Source organism: Gymnoscopelus braueri, assembly GCF_963280865.1.
Source record: "Gymnoscopelus braueri genome assembly, chromosome: 4".
NCBI lineage: Eukaryota > Metazoa > Chordata > Actinopteri > Myctophiformes > Myctophidae > Gymnoscopelus > Gymnoscopelus braueri.
In genome coordinates, this window is record NC_137605.1 from 43,180,843 (window position 1) to 43,200,943 (window position 20,101).

A 20,101-nucleotide genomic window follows, 5' to 3' on the forward strand; every position below is an offset into this window, starting at 1 on the left:
TGCTTTTTACACCACGTAAACCCTATATACAGTACTTAGTTGACCGGGGTGCCTCAGGGCTCTACACTAGGTAAGTATTTCCCTCTACACAAAATCTCTTCACCCCCAAAATAGTCAATGTACAAGCTTGCGACGTGTCACGTTGCGACGTGTTATGAGCTTGTAGATCTGCTATTTTCGCTGAAACAAAACGTGACACTTTTTGTGTCACGTTTTTCTTTTTCCTTGACAATGTGTTATTATCGGTGCAAGTGCAACGCATTCTCACTCCCAAGAAGTCAAACGTCGCCACCAGTGGCGTAACGAGCCAACAGTGGGCCCCAACACGGGGTGGTCAACGCCAAAATAGCCGATCTACAAGCTACTAAGCTCTTTTTTGGGGGCAATTTTTGAGGAAGAGATTTAGAGTAGAGGGGAAAAAGAGTGGACAGAGTACAGAGCCAACTCAGGTCCAGTTGACTAAGTACTGAGGGTTTAAGGGGGTTAGTCTGGTCAGACCTCTGACGTTAATACTGATGCAAACACACAACATAAAAAAAACATAAAAAAACATAAAATCACAATACAACAGAACTAATATCATGGCTCCTCAGGGGGATCCCAAGGCACCACTAGTGCTATATACAGTTTGGCCACAACATGCAACACTGGTGAGTTTCTGCCAGTTGTTGCGTTTGTTTGTTTTGGCCAGTTTACATCCATACGATGTGGTGGTCAAGTTGAACTTCAGTGAACGTGGGTCCAGTCAGAGTTTGGTATCAGAACCAACATAAGTTGTCCCGTCTCTCTCTACGAAGATATTGTGCTGATTGACTGTCGTTCTGTCTTCCGATTGGCCCGCTCCCTCTTCTTGCAGTACACGTAGAGAGCATAGAGGGGCACGCAGCTGACAGACGACACCAGCAGGAGGCCGATGAAGATCTGGCCAAAGACAGGATACTCCAACACCACCGATTTACCCTGAGAGGGAAGAGCAATGATGTTTTTGTTAGGCTAAGACAAAAAAAGAAAGAAAGACATGCCATCTCCGGTTTACTTCCCATTCAAATTCAATAATAGCACAAATAGCAGATCTACAAGCTCAAAACGTGTCACTTCACGCCACGTTTCGAGCTTGCAGATCTGCTATTTTTGATACTTTTGTGTGACACTGTGGTATGACTAAGTAGGACATTAATTTACGGAAAAAACACAAACAGTTAAGATAACAGGGTACCATACTGGGTAGTACAAGTACAGCGAATACTCTGACAACAGATACAACGTGGTATTGCATAACCAGGTGGGGCATGAATTTATAACTTGCAACTTGCGTGATCACCGCCCTGTGCCCTTTGGGCAACCAGCCTAGTACTGTAAATGAGTCCTTGTCGTCGGGGCCTAGGGGTTTCCCAGAATAATCAAATATTCTACTATTCGAATATCAACACCACTATTAAGACACTGTACATCAAAGTCGAATATTTGCTGAAATTATATTATATTATATATTATTTTAATGTTATTTTTATTAAATGTTTTAGTTTCACAGCAGATATGCAGCTGTGAGCTCTGGTACTGGGTAGTTCTCCTAATCCATTCATGGTTGATTGTTGTCAAATCAGATTTGTCCCGCCTACATCAGTTAACCCTTAACTCGCTGGTTGTTCTCAAGGCTTGCAACGCAGCGTTTTAATGAGAAATACAGAGAATTCGTAGTTTTTACTGGACAAAAAAATATGATATATCGGCTATTCGAATACTTTTTGGTATTCGAAGTTGAATACTAAAAATCAGTATTCGTGAATACCCTAGGCCTAGTAGGCATAGCCACAGATCAGACAGAAGTCTCACCGTGTCTTTGTCCCAGGCTGGGTAGGTGGGCGTCCCTCCTCGGATGTAGTTGACGATGTAGAAGAGGAAGAGCGCGATGAGGAGCAGAGGGCTGACCACCGCCCACATGATCTTAAAGTACCAGTTGGGCCGATGGCCCAACATGTCTTCGATGTCTTTTTCGAACCTGGGCAACAACAGAACATTAGAATTAATAATAATAATAATAATAACATTAATAATAATAATCAGTGATCCTCAATCTTCTAATTTCAAGGACCCCCAGTTTGATATGCATTAGGCCCTAGACCCCATACCATTTGATATGGATGAAATGTTAATCTTATGTTGGACTCAGGATTCAAATTCAAAAATAGCAAAAGTAGCAGATCTACAAGCTTAAATCGTGACATGAAGTAGGGCAAGTACAGTAGGGCATTCATTTATGAAAAAAAACACACAAAGTTAGAATATGGAGATAGGAGGTTTCTGCCCGACAGCAATGATATTGCAACATTATTATTATTATGATTTTTAAAAGAATTATAAGAATCTAAATGAGCTAAGTGTGCGGCTACTTTGATGATTTCAAATATAAAACAAACACACACACACCTCTTGATGCCATAGATGTAGCTGACGGTGATGATCTCCAGGAGGACAATGAAGAGCAGGGAGAAGGTGGCACCATAGTCGTTGAACATGGTGAACCAGTAGTTACCGGATCGTGTGGTGAAGCCCAGGCCAAGCAGCATGCACACCATACACACTATACCTGCAGGAAGAGCACAGGAGCAGGGTTGTCATGTCTGCTTATTATAAGCCACTTCGGGGATTCTTTTCTGTACTGTAAGGTTGCTTGTATTGGTAGTTGCCGTTGTTTTTGGCTTGTTTGTAAAATGTAGTTGCTTATTTGGGCTTGTTGTTTGCCAAATTAATATGTATTTTTCCAAACCCCCCAATCAAAAAATATTTTGTGCCATGGGTTAAGGGATAGTTCACCCAAAAAATATCTTTTTTTCTATCGATTAGTCACCCCATGGAGACTTGAATTCATGGATAGTTTTTTGATTTTCTCGCATTCCTAAGCAAATAATTTGATGACCAGCGGACCGGTAGGCAGCGGTTCCGGTAGGAGACACGAAGGAGTCTCTTTGTGTCTCCTACCGGAACAGCTGCTGGTCATCAAATTTGATTGATGTAACCACAACCACCACTCCATCTGCAGCACCACCTCCACCACCATCCATCCCCATCGACCTCTCTCACCGTTCAGCGTTTCGATGCTCATGTGTCGGGAAAGCAGCTTGAAGTCGCGCAGCGGGGTGATGATGGCGGTGACGTTGCCCAGCATGCTGCCCATCCCCAGCAGCAACAGCATGAAGAAGTACAGCACCGACCACAGCTGGGACAGCGGCATGCTCTTAATGGCCTCGCTGTACACGATGAACGCCAGGCCTGCACCTTCCACAGCCTAGAGAGAGAGAGAGAGAGAGAGAGAGAGAGAGAGAGAGAGAGAGAGAGAGAGAGAGAGAAAGAGAGAGAGCAGGAAAGCGATAGGGACAGAGTGAGAGATGAAGAAATGAGTGAGAACTTGTTCTTTTATTTATCGTTGCTGTCGGGCAGAAACCTCTTTTTTTTGTAAATTAAAGGGATAGTTCATCCCCAAAATGACTTTTTTTTCTACCGATTAGTCACCCCATGAAGCCTTGAATTAATGGATATTTTTTAGTTTTGGTTGCATTCCTAAGCCAATAATTTGATGACCGGCAGCGGTTCCGGTAGGAGACACAAAGAGTCTCCTTTGTTTTTGTTTAAAAAAAAAATATCCCACGATTTTGTAACCCTTTTTTCACCCGGTGCCAATTTTCTAAGTGATCCTGGGCGCTACACTCCCCCCACCAGCCTAGGGAGCCCAGGGCCGAGCTCATGCCTCCTTCAATGCATGAGAGCCAACTGACCTTCTTGTCACCTGACAGGGGGGAGTTTCCCCGGTAGGACGTAGCGCGTGGAAGGAACACGTTATTCCAACCAGTTCCCTTCCCCTCCATCAGGCGCCCCGGCTTTCACGGGGGAGGCAGTACATGTTTTTGTGAGGGTATTAACTACCCTAGGAGACACAGGGAGAACATGCAAACTCCACACAGATAAGGCCCTTTCGCCAACCCCACCTAGGGTATGGGCGCTGATGACGCAGAGGAGAAGACACGCCCCCAGCGCCCACAGCGTCCCCGGCGGGAATCGAACCCAGTTTCCTTTGTATCTCCTACCGGAACCGCGGCCTACCGGTCCACTGGTCATCAAATTATTGGCTTAGCAAACAAAAACAAAAAAATATCCATGCATTTTCCCTTAATGCCCTACTTGATCATACTACAGCATCACACAAAAGCATCAAAAGTAGTAGATCCACCAGCTCGAAACGGGGCGCGAGGTGACATGTGTTTTAGAATTTGAATCCTGAAAAGTAACAGTTTTAGACATACAGTATGAGGTTTCCACCTGACAGAGACTATATACTGTCTTTAATGTAATTTCCTGAAATGAAAGCAAAGCATATCAGCTCATAATGTTCTCATATACTACAGCGTCTCGGGGGCTAAGCGTGAATTAGAAAGATAATGACACAAAGCGGTATGTCCAAGTAAACACTGGCAATTACAAATTAACATTCACCCTCACAGTCACGGTGGCAGTTATAAATTAATCCTCCTCTCTCCACCGTGACTCAAATCGAGTTGAATCAGTAGACTTTGAGCCCTATTAACACCACCATTAACATTTATGTAAGGATGTTGTAAATGGCATTGTTTTTATTGCAGTTTTATCGTACTGTCATTTTTTGCACCGATAACAGAGAGAGTCCATCATGGCCAGTAAATTAAGGAGTTATCACGCCATAATCTTATCTGCATTGTCTACTTGGGATCCAGCACTGTCATTGTTTACTAGTTTGGATTTTGAGAAAAAGTTAGGGCTTACATAAGCTCTGATATCAGAACATTAGGGCGATTATTCTATCGATTCATTTTTTTATTAATCAAATAATCGAGAAGCGCGTTTTTATTTACCGTATCAATGAAACAATCACTTAAGCGTGATTTTATGGGTCATCATTGCACCTCTACAGTACATTGTCTCAGATAAAACAGTACCTTGAAGTAACTACGCACATAATTTAGCTGATAAAAGGGTTAAAAAGTGTTTCAGCTGGTCAGCCAAATGGTTTATCGGCATATACGTGATATTAAACTAACAGTACATCTGTTCTTGAGGTAATTGTTTATCGCCCCAAAATCACAAAGGCTAATTGGAACTTTGGGATACACAAATAAGTAAGTGTGTCCAAAAACGTAGTTACTGCACTTTAGCTTTGTAGGGCAGCGTACATTGTCTCAGATATAACAGCGCCTTGATTTAAAATAGTTTACTTTGAAATTGCACTTGTGAAGTGACCACATCTAACAAGTGGCCTGATGCCAATGTACTTTAACATACATACAAACATACTGTTTTGAATATTGCAGACATGAGGCCTGGCATAGACAGCTCACACTTACATTACATAAACTGTAGCTTATCCTCAAATGAACTCAGACTGGACTCAGGGTTATTACGTATTAGCTCCTGAACAATAGAGCTACTCTTAATATTGCATAACTGACTAGTTCTCAATAATACAGTTGATGTGTGTAATGTTATTTAGGACCTTACAGTGATGTGTGTAATGTTATTTAGGACTTTACAGTGATGTGTGTAATGTTATTTAGGACCTTACAGTGATGTGTGTAATGTTATTTAGGACTTTACAGTGATGTGTGTAATGTTATTTAGGACCTTACAGTGATGTGTGTAATGTTATTTAGGACCTTACAGTGATGTGTGTAATGTTATTTAGGACTTTACAGTGATGTGTGTAATGTTATTTAGGACCTTACAGTGATGTGTGTAATGTTATTTAGGACCTTACAGTGATGTGTGTAATGTTATTTAGGACTTTACAGTGATGTGTGTAATGTTATTTAGAACTTTACAGTGATGTGTGTAATGTTATTTAGGATGTGTGTGTGTGTGTAATGGTATTTAGAACGTACAGTTGACAGTTCAGCATCCAGATCACAGGTGTCCATTATTCCAGCTATTTCACCAAACTGCACCGGATGCGTTTGGTTTAGCTTCATGATCCAGTCATTCACATTGTCAATACTGATGCTGTCCTCTGCCAGGTCAAAGGTGTTCAACAGCAGCAAGCGAACCCTGGAACACACAAGTATACAGATATTATGAGTCATTTTAAGGATACGGTAGAACCCACCATACCTCAAGGATATTATCATAGTTTTGCATGTTGTCCATGTTTTTTCCAATTCGAGTTTTCGTTATTTCATCAGATTTAGTTTAACCCTGACACCCCAATTCCTCTAAATCAATGGTGGTATCGTTTAAGACAGTGATACTCATAATTATTTTATTTCAAGGACCCCCAGTTTGATATCGTCTCTGTCGGGTGGTCCAAAACTGTTACATTTCAGAATTCAAATTCAAAAGTATCAAAAGTATCTACAAGCTCAGTTTCGAGCTTGTGGATCTGCTACTTAAAATATGTAGATAAGAGATTTCTGCCCGATTAGGTCAAGGAAAGACCCCCACTTGATACAAATTTCATATCTGGGAGCCCAACCGAGACCCCAGGTTAGGAACAACTGCTCTGAAGTTTCACTCACTCTTTCTCTCTCTGACAATCACACACTTTGGGTAAAGGGCCTCACCTCTCACACACACTTTGGGTAAAGGGCCTCATCTCTCTGACACACACTTTGGGTAAAGGGCCTCACCTCTTAGACACACACTTTGGGTAAAGGGCCTCATCTCTCTGACACACACTTTGGGTAAAGGGCCTCATCTCTTAGACACACACTTTGGGTAAAGGGCCTCACCTCTCAGACAAACACTTTGGGTAAAGGGCCTCACCTCTCAGACACACACTTTGGGTAAAGGGCCTCACCTCTCAGACACACACTTTGGGTAAAGGGCCTCACCTCTTAGACACACACTTTGGGTAAAGGGCCTCATCTCTCTGACACACACTTTGGGTAAAGGGCCTCATCTCTTAGACACACACTTTGGGTAAAGGGCCTCACCTCTCAGACACACACTTTGGGTAAAGGGCCTCACCTCTTAGACACACACTTTGGGTAAAGGGCCTCACCTCTCTCACACACACTTTGGGTGAAGGGCCTCATCTCTTAGACACACACTTTGGGTAAAGGGCCTCACCTCTCAGACACACACTTTGGGTAAAGGGCCTCATCTCTCTGACACACACTTTGGGTAAAGGGCCTCATCTCTTAGACACACACTTTGGGTGAAGGGCCTCACCTCTCAGACACACACTTTGGGTAAAGGGCCTCACCTCTCAGACACACACTTTGGGTAAAGGGCCTCACCTCTCTCACACACACTTTGGGTGAAGGGCCTCACCTCTCTCACACACACTTTGGGTGAAGGGCCTCACCTCTCTCACACACACTTTGGGTGAAGGGCCTCACCTCTCTCACACACACTTTGGGTAAAGGGCCTCACCTCTCTCACACACACTTTGGGTGAAGGGCCTCACCTCTCTCACACACACTTTGGGTAAAGGGCCTCACCTCTCAGACACACACTTTGGGTGAAGGGCCTCACCTCTCTTGGCAGCTCTCAAAGTTGAAGGTGGCCTTGAATCCGTAGATGGCGAAGGTAACGATGCTGGCGAAGATGGAGGTTCCGCTGTTGACCATGGCCACGACGATGGCCTGGCGTTCAAAGTTGTTGTGGTATTCGTTGTAGCTGGCAAAGGCGATGAGCGAGCCGAAGCCGAGACCAAGAGAGAAGAAGATCTGGGTGGCAGCGTTGATCCACGTGTTGGGGTTGGCAAGCTCTTCCATCTGAAAACAGCAGTAGTGGAAGGAGTACTCAGATTTAAAGTTGCAATACCACAATAGAAATACTCTGTTACAAGTCCTGTATTCAAAATTTAGCTTGAGTAATGTGACCAAAGTATTGGCTTCAGCCATTTTCAACCTTTCTTCATATAATTGGTGGTCCTCACTAATGCTCATGATAATATGGTACCATTTTTGCACTCCGTGCCCCGCCTCCCCCATCTTGTGATTGGCTAGCTGCACTTTGCCCAGCCAATCACAAGACGGGGTTGGCGGGACATGGAGAGAGATAGCAAAACTAATCATGTTTACATTTAGCTAGAAGCTCATTTCCATCCATAGTCGCCACACATTAAAAAAAACACATAACAATATGACGAAAACAGAGAGAACATACAACTGCCTAAACTTTTATTTTAAGAATACCATACCTAGATAAAACCCACCTACATACCTACTTAAGCTTAATTAGGCTTTCCACCACTGAGAAGCACACAGGCGTACATACAGTACAGTACCTTTGGTGTGAACATGAACTTGATGCCATTGAGGGCACCGTGCAGCGTCAAGCCCCGGATCAGATAGATGAAGAGAACCACGTAGGGGAATGTGGCTGTGAAATACACCACCTGATGGTAAAGACACGTACATAACAACAAGATTCAAGATTTAAGAGATTTATTGTCACAAGGATGTACGAGTACATGCACTGTGAAAACCTTAGGTTGGGGTGCTACACAAAACAAAAAATTAATACATAAATAACAATACTAAACTAATAATAGCCCTAAAAGCCATTTCTAAAATAAGGTTAAAAACTGTTTAAAATCCTAAATTAGCATACAATGCCATAATACCACAGAAGGTGGTTTAGCAGTCTTATAGCCTGGGTGAGGAAACTGTTCCTCAGTCTGCTTGTGCTGGCTTTGAGGCTCTGATACCTCTTCCCTGATGGCAGCAGTTTGAACAGACTGTTATGGGGGCGTGTGGGGTCTTTGATGACCCTCAGGGATTTCCTGAGGCAGCGCTGGCTGTACAGCATGTTAGGAAGTGGTGAAACTTAAGTCTTAAATTGAGTTACAGCTGTACTTTGACAGCCCTTTTTTCGTCTTCTACACCACATTTCTTCACCAAAAATAGCAGATCTACAAGCGTGAACTTGTAGATCTGCTATTTTTGGCGAATGTTCTCCCCCAGAATATGGATGCTGGGGTTCAAGTGGTAAAGGAGTATTTTATCAATTTTCAACCCATCTTCATATGATTGGTCCTCACTAATGCTCATTATGAGATGGCACCATTTTTTATCAATTCAGTCTGTGTCTCAGAGGAGGGCTGTGGACAGAGCGGAAACCTGCCTACCAGTAACATCATCGGTAGGCAGGTTTGGACATTTCAAACAAGATTGCAACCTTTTTTTTCTATTAATGCTAGAGCAATTGCTTCTATTTCAGCATGCTATCTATCCAGGAAGAAAGTAGTTTCTATTAGCTTGGAATCCACATTGGTGATGGCATTGGTAGGCCGGTTTCTGTACTGTCCACAGCCCTCCAATGAGACACAGAGTGAGTCCCTTCTTATAATTAATGAGCATCAGTGAGGACCAATTGTGAGTGAAATGAAGATATGGTTGAACATACCTCTAAGTAAACGCAGCACTCTGTTGTTACAACAAGATACTGTATAATAATAATTTGGTCACCACTCCTTGGGGTGTTTTTTTGTGTGAAATTTGTACTCTGCATTTACCCAACCTATAATCACTAGGAGCAGTGAGCAGCCTGCAGGGGTTAAGAGCCTTGCTCAGGGACAGGGACACACATTAACACATTGCTAGCCTGGAATTGTACCTGGGACAACCAGGGGCTCTGGCTCCGCAGGCGGGCTCAACCACTCAGCTATGGCCGCCCTCAGGTAAAAGTAAAAGTGATAAAAGAATTGTGAAAATTGCTCAAACTTTTTCAAAATATGCAGCTCTACAAGGTCACAACGTTGTGAGCTTGCAGATCGGCTATTTCCAAAAAGAGGATCTTTATGACCCAGGTTTCTGCAAGGTTTACAGCACAAGCCAAATTCACAATTTAGGCATTGAGCAGACGCTCTTAATCCAGAGCGACTTACGGTAAGCAAGGACAACACAAGGTAATACATCAAATGCATAGAAATAGTAATCTAATAATAAACTAATACATAAGTAAACCATCAGCCTGTACATTGAAACTATACAAACTATAAGATGCCAGGTCAACAATGACCTGGCATCTGTCTACATAACATGCTATCTAAGTTACATTTTAGCCAAATGCAAGTGTAACATTCCTGTGTAAAGAATGACTTGACTTGAAATGCACTGGTGATCCACGCTCGTCAGCTAAAAAGTGTAAACTTCCGTCCTGATCTGACCCAGTGATCTCTGACGCCTCTCACTCTTTGCTTATGTAACGCAGTGTGACATGCTTTTGAAAAAAACAATCCCACTCATCCACTTTAAAGGTGCTGCGAGTGATATTGTTTTAGTTGAAACAAAAAAGAAATTTGGTCAAAAGTGAAAGCTCTATATTCTGATGTTTCGTTCAGTAGCAGGGGTCTCCCCGTCTCGCCGCATCTTTTAGAAAAGATATATTTAAAAATAATTCAGGTGGGCCACCAATTTCCATCCAATCAGGGAGAGACAACTCCATCAGCTCTCTATCAGCTTCAAGTTTTAACACTTCCAATTCCACTTGCTTATCCTGTATCCTGTTGAGTCCTCTCTCCTTGATTGGATGAAACTGGTATCCTGGCCTGAAAATGTACTTTCTGTTTTAAAGAGCTTGAGAGATGGAAGATCCCAAACAACAAACACTCTATATACCAATGATTGCTGTCAGAATATAGAGCTATTTATCACTAACTGTTTGCTACAGTTAACTACAGTTCATGCAAGCACTCTTGAATGCTTTATGACTGGAGCATTTCAGGTCAAACAGCCACAAACCTGCTGCGTTGCAACATGGTGGTCTTGTATTGTTTGGTCGTGTCTACAGGTGCGTAAGAGGACATTGACTTGACTTGACTTAACCTGACTTGACTTAACTTGACATAAGATGTAACAATAAAGAAACAACCTTGAACCTTGAAACTTGAACCATGAACCTTGGGGGTCCCCCAAGCTTGTTGTGAACTTGTAGGTCGGCTGTTTTTGCATAGCCAAAGCACAAAACACGGTTAAAGTGGTAAAAAACAATTTTGTTGGGGACCCCCTGAAAATCCCTTAAAAGAGTAGTTCACCCAAAAAAATACTTATTTTCTATCAATTACACACCCCATGAAGCCTTGAATTCGGGAGAGTTTTTTGTTTTTGTCGCATTCCTGTGCCAATAATTCGATGACTGGGTGGCTGCTCAAATTGAGTCTTCTACCAGAGACTTTGCCGTTCATCAAATTATTGGCTCAGGAAAGTGACAAAAACAAAAAAATCTCCATGAATTCAAGGCTTCATGGGGTGTGTAATTGATAGAAAATAAATCATTTTTTGGGTGACCTACTCCTTTAAGGATCCCTGGGGGTCCCCGGACGACCGGAGGACCCCACTTTGAGAACCCCAGTTGCTCTAACCTTTCCGGTGGACTTGACACCGCGAACGATGAACAGGTAGGTGAGCATCCAGGCCAGCATGAGGCAGAGCGCCTGGCCCGTGTGCACGCCTCCGTTCTCTTCGATGGAGCCGGTGATGTCCAGCGTCTCCCTGAAGAAGAAGTACTGCGTGGGCGTGGCCATCTCACACTCCTCCAGGGGGCCCGTCCTGTTGGCGTTGAGAGGACACTCTGCCCAGGGCAGCACCGACTGAGAGAGAGAGAGAGAGAGAGAGAGAGAGAGGGGAGGAGGGAGAAAGAGAGAGTGAGCAATTAGGGTTGGGATCTTTTAGGATTTTAACGATTCCCTTTAAAGATTCCTAAATATTTTTCTTTAAAACATTTATATAATTTTGGCCTTCAGGGACCCTCTGGGTTACTTATGGACCCTGAGAGCGTACAAATGGAACCAAAATAAAGGAGCACTTCAACCATTTTCAACCTTGTGGCCCTCACTAATGCTCATAATAAGATGGCACAATTTCCGCCTACGCACTCTGTGAACCTGCCTACCAATGACATCATCGATGGGGATTCCAAGCTAATGGAAACTACAGATAAGATCATATAAGATAAGACCTTTATAGATCCCGCTGGGGAAATTCAGGCATCAAAGACAGCGCAGCAGTTAAAAACTGATTACAGGACGAGGGGGAAAAAGTACAGTAGATGCAGCATGATGGAGAGACATCACAGACAGTGAAATGGGACATTCTGCATAATGAGTACTTTTACTTAAATTGTATATTCAGTATATTTTAATGCAAATACTTTTGTACTTTTACTCAATTTTTTATATCTGACTTTATTTTTAACAGAGTATTTCTACATTGTGGTATTGGTACTTTTACTTAAAGGTAGGGTAAGTGATTTACTTTAGTTAAAATAAGTGTTAAATAGCTCTATATTCTGATAGTATTCATTGCTATAGAGTGTTTGTTCAGTATAAGGAGTCTCCCATGTCTCTCCAGTTCTTTATTAAACAGAAAATGCATTTTCAGTGCTCTCTCCTGATTGGCTTAAATCTCGTCACCTCCCTGAAAATGTACTATATTCTGTTTACTAAAGAGCTGGAGAGACCCCTGTGACCGAACAAACGCTCTGTAGCAATGATTACCATCAGAATATAGTACTTAAACCTTAGAAGAAAATCACTTACCCTACCTTTAAGTACAAAATGTGAGTACTTCTTCTACCGCTGCACCCTAGTCAGACAACATGTTGAGCTCACCTGAAAGGAGTTGAAGAGGTACCAGAAGCTCCAGGCATTGATGACGTTGTAATAAAGACAAAGATAAAAGGATGTCATCATGCTGGCCAGACCTGAAATTAAAGGAAGAATTAGGTAACATAAATAGTCTCACAACAACTTCCAATTCTGTGAGCTAAAAGTCTGTCTTGTGTCCAGAGTGGTCCATTTAAATTACATTTACAACAGATACACTTCTTTAAAAAAAAAACTTTAAAAAGCTTTACTGTATTTCATTGAGACCTCAATTTAAGGCCTTTCTAATTATTCTCCCGAAAGTGAAATACTCCTCTGCCTCTGAAAGGTCCAAACATATGGAGTGCTGTGTTAAATATACTCAGAGATGAATGAAACTCTTCATTTTGCTGGCATAGGCAGTAGCTCTACGTCTATGTTATGCTACCAATCAATATTTATATAAAACCAATCATTTTACTTCAACTTAAGTGTCCTGATGGTACTGTTCATAAACCTGCACATAATGTTTTCGATTTGTTAAAAAAACAACAACAAAAAACAGAGGGGGGTACATTTTCTCACCACTTGGGAATCAACGATTCTCGAGCCAAGGGGCTCATAGGTCAGGAGCCTATCTCCTGTTTCCGTAGCATGAGGCAGCTTTACATACAAGTACAGTACATCCCCTGGACATGACTCTAGTACAGTATGTCAGAGGGATTTACCCCCAATCCAACCAAGCAGGGAGGGATTGGGTACCATTTTTATAGTTTTTGACTCAGCCAGGGATTAAATCCTGACCTCTAAGTTCACAATTAAAAAATAGAACATTTAAATTTTTAACAGAAGAACAATTGAAAACTTTTGACAATAATAGTACAACCAAAATTGTTTTATGTGCTTAACATCTAAATTAAATTGTGACATCCACCTCAGCTAATCCAACCATATGAGTGTCCTTCTAAATCGACCTAAAGGACTTTGTCTGACAACAATACACTGTTCTGTCAGAACAGAACTCACCCAGTCCTCCTAGGTAGGGGCTGATGGCGTTCCACGCCCCTATGCTTCCCAGACGCATCTTCTGACCAATAGCCAGCTCCATGTAGAACAAGGGTATGCCCTCCAGGATTAGCATGATGAGATATGGGATCATGAACCCACCTTAGGATGAAGACAGAGAGAGTCCCATTCACACCACTTTACAACAAACCTGTTGTTCTGCTACAATTAGGGATGCCTGGGACCATATGAAAATGATATGTAACGATTATTGTGGCAAAAATAATTGCCATTAACGATATTACCGTGATAATCAAAATGTGCTTAAAACTTAAAATAACACTTTTGTTGACCACTTGAACCCTTAGCATCCCTATTCTGGGGGGAATGTTCACCAAAAACAGCAGATCTTCAAGCTCACAACGCGTTGCGCACGCACGCACGCGCACACGCACGCACGCACACGCGCGCGCACACACACACACACACACACACACACACACACACACACACACACACACACACACACACACACACACACACACACACACACACACACACACACACACACTCACACACACACACACACACACACACACACACACACACACACACACACACACCTGCAAATAGCATTCAGCATTATGTAATTACAGTCCTTACAGCAGTGGTTCTCACAGGGCTCAAGGGGGTCCAAGGGGGTCCCCAGCTCAGCTATTTGAAAATATCCAAATATTATATTATTTTCCATAGAAGAAATGGTCCTTATGCCCACCTACGGAGACGGACAGGTGCGTCGGAGCAATGAACTTGAAGAGCAAAAAGGGAGTCCCGCACACTGTCTTCACTTACAAAAATGTATTAAAAGGGATACAACATTTTGGTCACGCTGACCTTCATCGTTCTAGGCTTCATCAGGCACCTGATGAAGGTCCGAAGTGACCGAAACATTGTATCCCTATTAATACATTTTTGTAATTGAAGACAGTGTGCGAAACATTTTTGCATAAAACTTAAAACCTAAATCTTCTTTTATAGGGGTCTACAGCACAAAATATATTCAGATTTATGATTCAAAATTATTATTATTTTCGAAATTTGTTTCAGATATTGTAATATGTACAAGCTCACAGAGCGGTACGAAGTGACGCACTGTGCTCTTGTAGAATGGTTAAAGTGGTTAAAATGATTGTGACGCTACATTAACTTAACCACCTTTGCTGGGGGCCCCATGGAACCCCTCCTCCAAGGACCCCTGGGGGTCCCCGGACCCCACTTTGAGAACCAAATGCACTAAACATTCCTCACTGTTAGTTAACTGTAGTTAACTGAGACAACACATGTACTGGACGTCTAGTCTTATGTCCTGCCGGCTGCCTCCAAATGACCCCCACGGGTCCTTGGCGGAGGGGTTCCAGTAATTACTGTAAAAAGGGTGGAATGAAGTGACAAGTTCATGCATGTTCATTGACCCCTACAGAGGACCAGTACATATTTCTCCCATCTAACCCATTGTGGCCATTATACTGCAGTGGTTCTCAAATATTTTCATGGACCTCCAAATGCAGTGGTGTAAATGTGCAGCGGTGTAATGATGTACTCAGTACTGTACTTAAGTACAATTTTGAGGTATTTTTTTCAGTAACTTTCCTCAGTATTTACAATTTTCAATACTTTTACTTCAATTTTGAGGTATTTTTTTCAGTAACTTTCCTCAGTATTTACAATTTTCAATACTTTTACTTCTAGCCCACTACATCTCAGAGGAAAATATTGTACTTTTACTCCACTACAAGTATATGAAAACTTTAGTTACTAGTTACTTTGTATATTTTGATTATTATTACGAAACACACTAACCACTTCAGCCGTACATATTTGAAAGTCACTGGTAGACAGGTTTCTGAACTGTCCACAGCCCTCCTCTGAGACACGGACTGAGTAGAAAGAAATTGTACCATTTTGTCATGAGCATTAGTGAGGACCTATTACATGAAGATAGGTTGAAAATGGGTGAAGTCGTCCTTTAAAAAAAAACATGAATAGTTGAAATAGCCGATCTACAAGCTCAAAACGCTGTTGTAGATCTGTCATTTCCACTATTGAACATTTTGGAACATGGAAACGATTATGCAAGATTTGTCATTATATCTCAAATAATGGGATTATGTAATAATTGTGACACTGTCCCCTCTAACCATGATGTTGTTGTGCATATTATCATTACTATTATACTGCATCAGTGACCATGTTCCCTCAGATGAACTCTGCAGGAACTGACACTTTTGTCTCACTATGCTGGTTATTTATTAATGTATTAGCACTTAATATTAACCTGAAGGGTTAGTTAGTTAGTTGTGCTAATTTTATAGTCGGATAAGGATTATGACAAGTTGCTAGAATCAGCTTGATTGTAAATCTTGGATTATTGTGTTGTTACACAACAAGGAAAAGCATGAGCAAGACCATTTCACTCACTCACTCACTCACTCACTCACTCACTCACTCACTCACTCACTCACTCACTCACTCACTCACTCACTCACTCACTCACTCACTCACTCACTCACTCTGGACAAAACATCTACTGTAGCTACACACCTCTTTTTTTTTACCCTTGTTTTCCCATGCACCTGTAACTTTATAGCAACAAAGCTGACTATGCAGGCTTCACAATGTTGCAAGCTGACATAACCTCAAAGTCGCCTAAAGTTCGGAACACATTGCATAATGGAATCAACTTTCACTCACATGGGCAAAACATTGCCAATTAAGGCGGTATTGTTATGGTTGGTATAATCAGACAGACACACATCACTCCATTATATATCATTTATAATGAGGGATAGCCTACATTAATCCTACATTATTATGTATTTTAAATAGGCCGAGTAGCCTACACGCGTCAGTCATTAATCATTATAGACTCAGTTTATATGAGAAAGCAGCCTTGGATCAAGACTATCATATTATATATTTTATAGAGTCTGACTTTTATAGATATGCAGATGTCAGAATCGATCAAATACATCTATGATAGTCTTGATCCAAGGCTAATGAGAAAGGGACTTGTTTGTTTTCAGTCCCCAGAACTTTTTTGTGTTGTCCTTTTAGCTTTAAATGTCTTACTGTACCACGTGCTGTTTACATTTCTGACTAATAAAAGTCCATAGATAAAGTATTCAATCAATCAAATCATTAACACGTGGTGCGCAAATAACGGCACGGCTGACACCTGCCACAGTGATAATAAGAAAACAAAACAAAACAAAACAAATATAATAAATTATACTATAGTTCCTTACCTCCACCGTGCATTTGACAGAGGTATGGAAAACGCCATACATTTCCCAGACCAACTGCATAAGAGACACAGGCGAGCACAAATTGCATAGGATTGTCCCATTTGGGTCTGGCTGCATCTTTGTCCATGGCTGCTGCTGCTGGAGAGGACTAAAGTCTCTGGTAAAGTGGACAGCTCCGCAGCTCTCTCCTGTCAGGAAAGTAAGTAACACACATCCAATGAAGCTTGTCCTGTGTGGACGGACGGCAAGGCAGGCTACTCAAGTTCAACACTAGACTGTCAGCGACATTCACTAAAGTCTTATGTCTCTCAAGTTCAACTTGGAGTTTTATTGGCAGCTAGGCTTATTCTAATGAGCTCCTTGTCGAGAGGCAGAGGGAGGACTGGAGGAGGGTCTGACGGACTGACTGCTACTTTAATTGCTTGTGAGCGTAGATAAGGCAGGTGAATGTTTGATTGGATGGTGTTTGAACCTCCTTAAAGGTGTGTTTAACCTTTGAACCACTGACAGTTCTCACTCAGCCCACTTTCCTTTAAAGGTCTGTGTTTGTTTTGAGTAAAAAATGGGAGAAGCACTATGCTTTCTAAGACTCACTGTGTTGTTTATTTAACAGAGGCTTATTGTCTCAAGATAATTAATATTACAATTTCACACAACTTAGTTTATTGTTTTTTTTTAAATAACGTTTAGAATAGGCTATATTGTGTAATAGCCTATTAGCATACCTTTCAATATTATCAATATAATTATGAAAGTCCTGAGGCTCGAGGTGAAAAAATTGTTTTAAGTTCTAGGTCCCCATATTGTTATTATCTTTGCTGTAGTTAAATGAAAGTATGTTACAGTCCTTTATTATTAGCCTATAATAATAATAATAATAATAATAAAGCTGCACTATGTAACTTCCTGTGTCTAGGTGGGACATGACCTTTGACACGATCTAAATATCTCAATAGAAGAGCAGGGAGACAAAATACAGTCACCCCAATTGTTTAAGTTATATTGTATTAACATACTCTACCATACAGATTACAAATTACATTTTATTCATTACAAATAAAGTTACAGAGTGCCGCTTTACTATTATTATTATTAGCTGTCAGTCACAGTTCTGATGAATTTCGGTTTGTAGCTGCAACTGTAAAAAAAACAACTGGGACCATATGAAAATGATATGTAACGATTATTGTGGCAAAAATAATTGCCATTAACGATATTATCGTGATAATCAAAATGTGCTTAAAACTTGAAATGACACTTTTGTTGACCACTTGAACCCTCAGCATCCCTATTCTGGGGGGAATGTTCACCAAAAACAGAAGATCTTCAAGCTCACAACGCGTTGCGGTTGTAAACCTGTGGTTGTTGTGCAATAAGTTGCCTTTCTATGGAAAGTGTGGCTATGACAATTGCTGAAAGACCTCTGTGGCCTGTTTAGTGATTAGGCCAAACCAAAATGTAGGGTTCCACAACAATTCAAACACATTAAAATGTACATTTAATAAGTCGCCCTCTCATATTGTCTGACTTATTCTTCCTTTTCTTGAGTTTGTTTTTTTAGTAGGAGAGACAACATCTGTAAAAACTGCTCAACTATCAGCATCTAAACGGACCGGTTCTGTAACATACATTATAGCCTAAAACATGCATACAGTTATATCATGACACAGTTATAGGGCTATCAGTTATCATGAGGTATATCATCAACAGCAGTCTAAAACATGAGCATGGCATACAGTCCACAATGAAAACATGCTTAATGGATTGTTAATTATGAGAACAAAGATGGGACAGGATAAAACTAAACAGAATATCAAACATTATGAGGCTTTTGTCCATTACACTTTCACAACGGGGTGTGTCCCAGTTATAGGGGTGAGGGGCCCGAAGGTGAGCTGCAAAATGTTCTGACCGGTTATTGGACACATTGGTATTGATATAGGTATACAGGCTCATAGCGCAGCTGCTATTTTAAAAAAATCGTGAAAAATGTGTGCAAATCTTTGAATATATATATTTTTTTAAGTGAACATTAAAATATTTTGTTCCAGGGACCTCCAGAAGCAAAGATTTGAGTTAAAAATGTTGTTTCCAAAATGTATATGTATTCAAAGATGTGCACAAAATGTTGAAGATTTTTCAAAAATAGCAGAGCTACAAGCTTGTAGCGCAGCACTCGGTGCAGCGCTACGAGCTTGTATATCTGCTATTTTTTAATAGCCCAAAGTATAAAATAATGGTTATATAGCTAAAAATCTAAAATGACACATATACAGTATGCGTTCCCGGTCTTAATGGGTTAAACCCCTGTAGTCTTAGAGAACTGTACTAGAGTTACAACTGTCTACACCAAATCTCTTCAGGAAAGAAATTGTCCATCTACAAGCTATGCAACACATTGTGAGCTTGTAGATCTGCTATTTTCAAAAGATGTTTATACATTTGAAAAATTGAAATGGGACATTCTGCATAATGAGTACTTTTACTTTTGGTACTTTAAATACATTTTGATGCCAATACTTTTGTACTTTTACCCAAGTACATTTTGAATTCCGAACTTTTACTTGTAACAGAGTATTTCTATATTGCAGTATCGATACTTTTAATTAAGTAAAAAATGTGAGTACTTTTTCCACCACTGGTGACAATGCACTGTCCACCAGGAAGGAAAGGACACACAAAACTAGCAATATTTGTCGTGCAAATATTGTAAACATTGTGAATGACATTGACACACCGCATGGCTCTTTCTTCTCAAACTAGAGACAAAAGTGTTGATATCAACACAATTACTTCATTCTCACAATGTTCTGCTAATGAAATTCAACCCTCCGAGCTCAGGCTCTGTTCACTTGACTCGCAGATGGAGGTAAAAGTTGCGCAATGATGACACACGTGCGGACACTTGCTGCGTGTCCCACTTATCCGTTATGGTTGAATTCGGCCCAATATCGAGGGCACCGTCTGTCAGGGCCGTAAGGGTAAATTAAGATTAATTTAGGGGGTACAACCTATAAGCCTTTGGCCTGCATGTCCAGTGCAGGCCACAGTCCCACCTGGAGTCTGATGGAACCTTTGCCTCAGGGCTCATGTTTTTTGGAGAAGCTACTCTGTAAACAGCACCGTTGACTGATCATTGATGGAGTCGGGGATAGAGAGGGGCTCCCACAGCGGGGGACACAGCTGTACAACCGGGAAGAGTTGTTTTTAAACTCGAACCCCACAGACTGGACACCCA

At 41.3% G+C, this 20,101-nt stretch overlaps 1 protein-coding gene across 1 annotated transcript; it reads right to left on the minus strand.

Moving 5' to 3' along the window:
• Positions 1-789: 789 nt before the first annotated feature.
• On the minus strand, positions 790-16,990 carry slc6a20 (solute carrier family 6 member 20; the record flags this gene model as incomplete). The annotated part of the gene is made up of 11 exons (XM_080425928.1): positions 790-960; positions 1,834-1,999; positions 2,428-2,587; positions 3,082-3,286; positions 5,907-6,069; positions 7,498-7,739; positions 8,255-8,365; positions 11,333-11,560; positions 12,581-12,672; positions 13,580-13,720; positions 16,864-16,990. 11 exons carry the CDS (start codon positions 16,988-16,990, stop codon positions 790-792), a joined length of 1,806 nt encoding a protein of 601 aa, XP_080282054.1.
• Between the last annotated feature and the right edge of the window lie 3,111 nt (positions 16,991-20,101).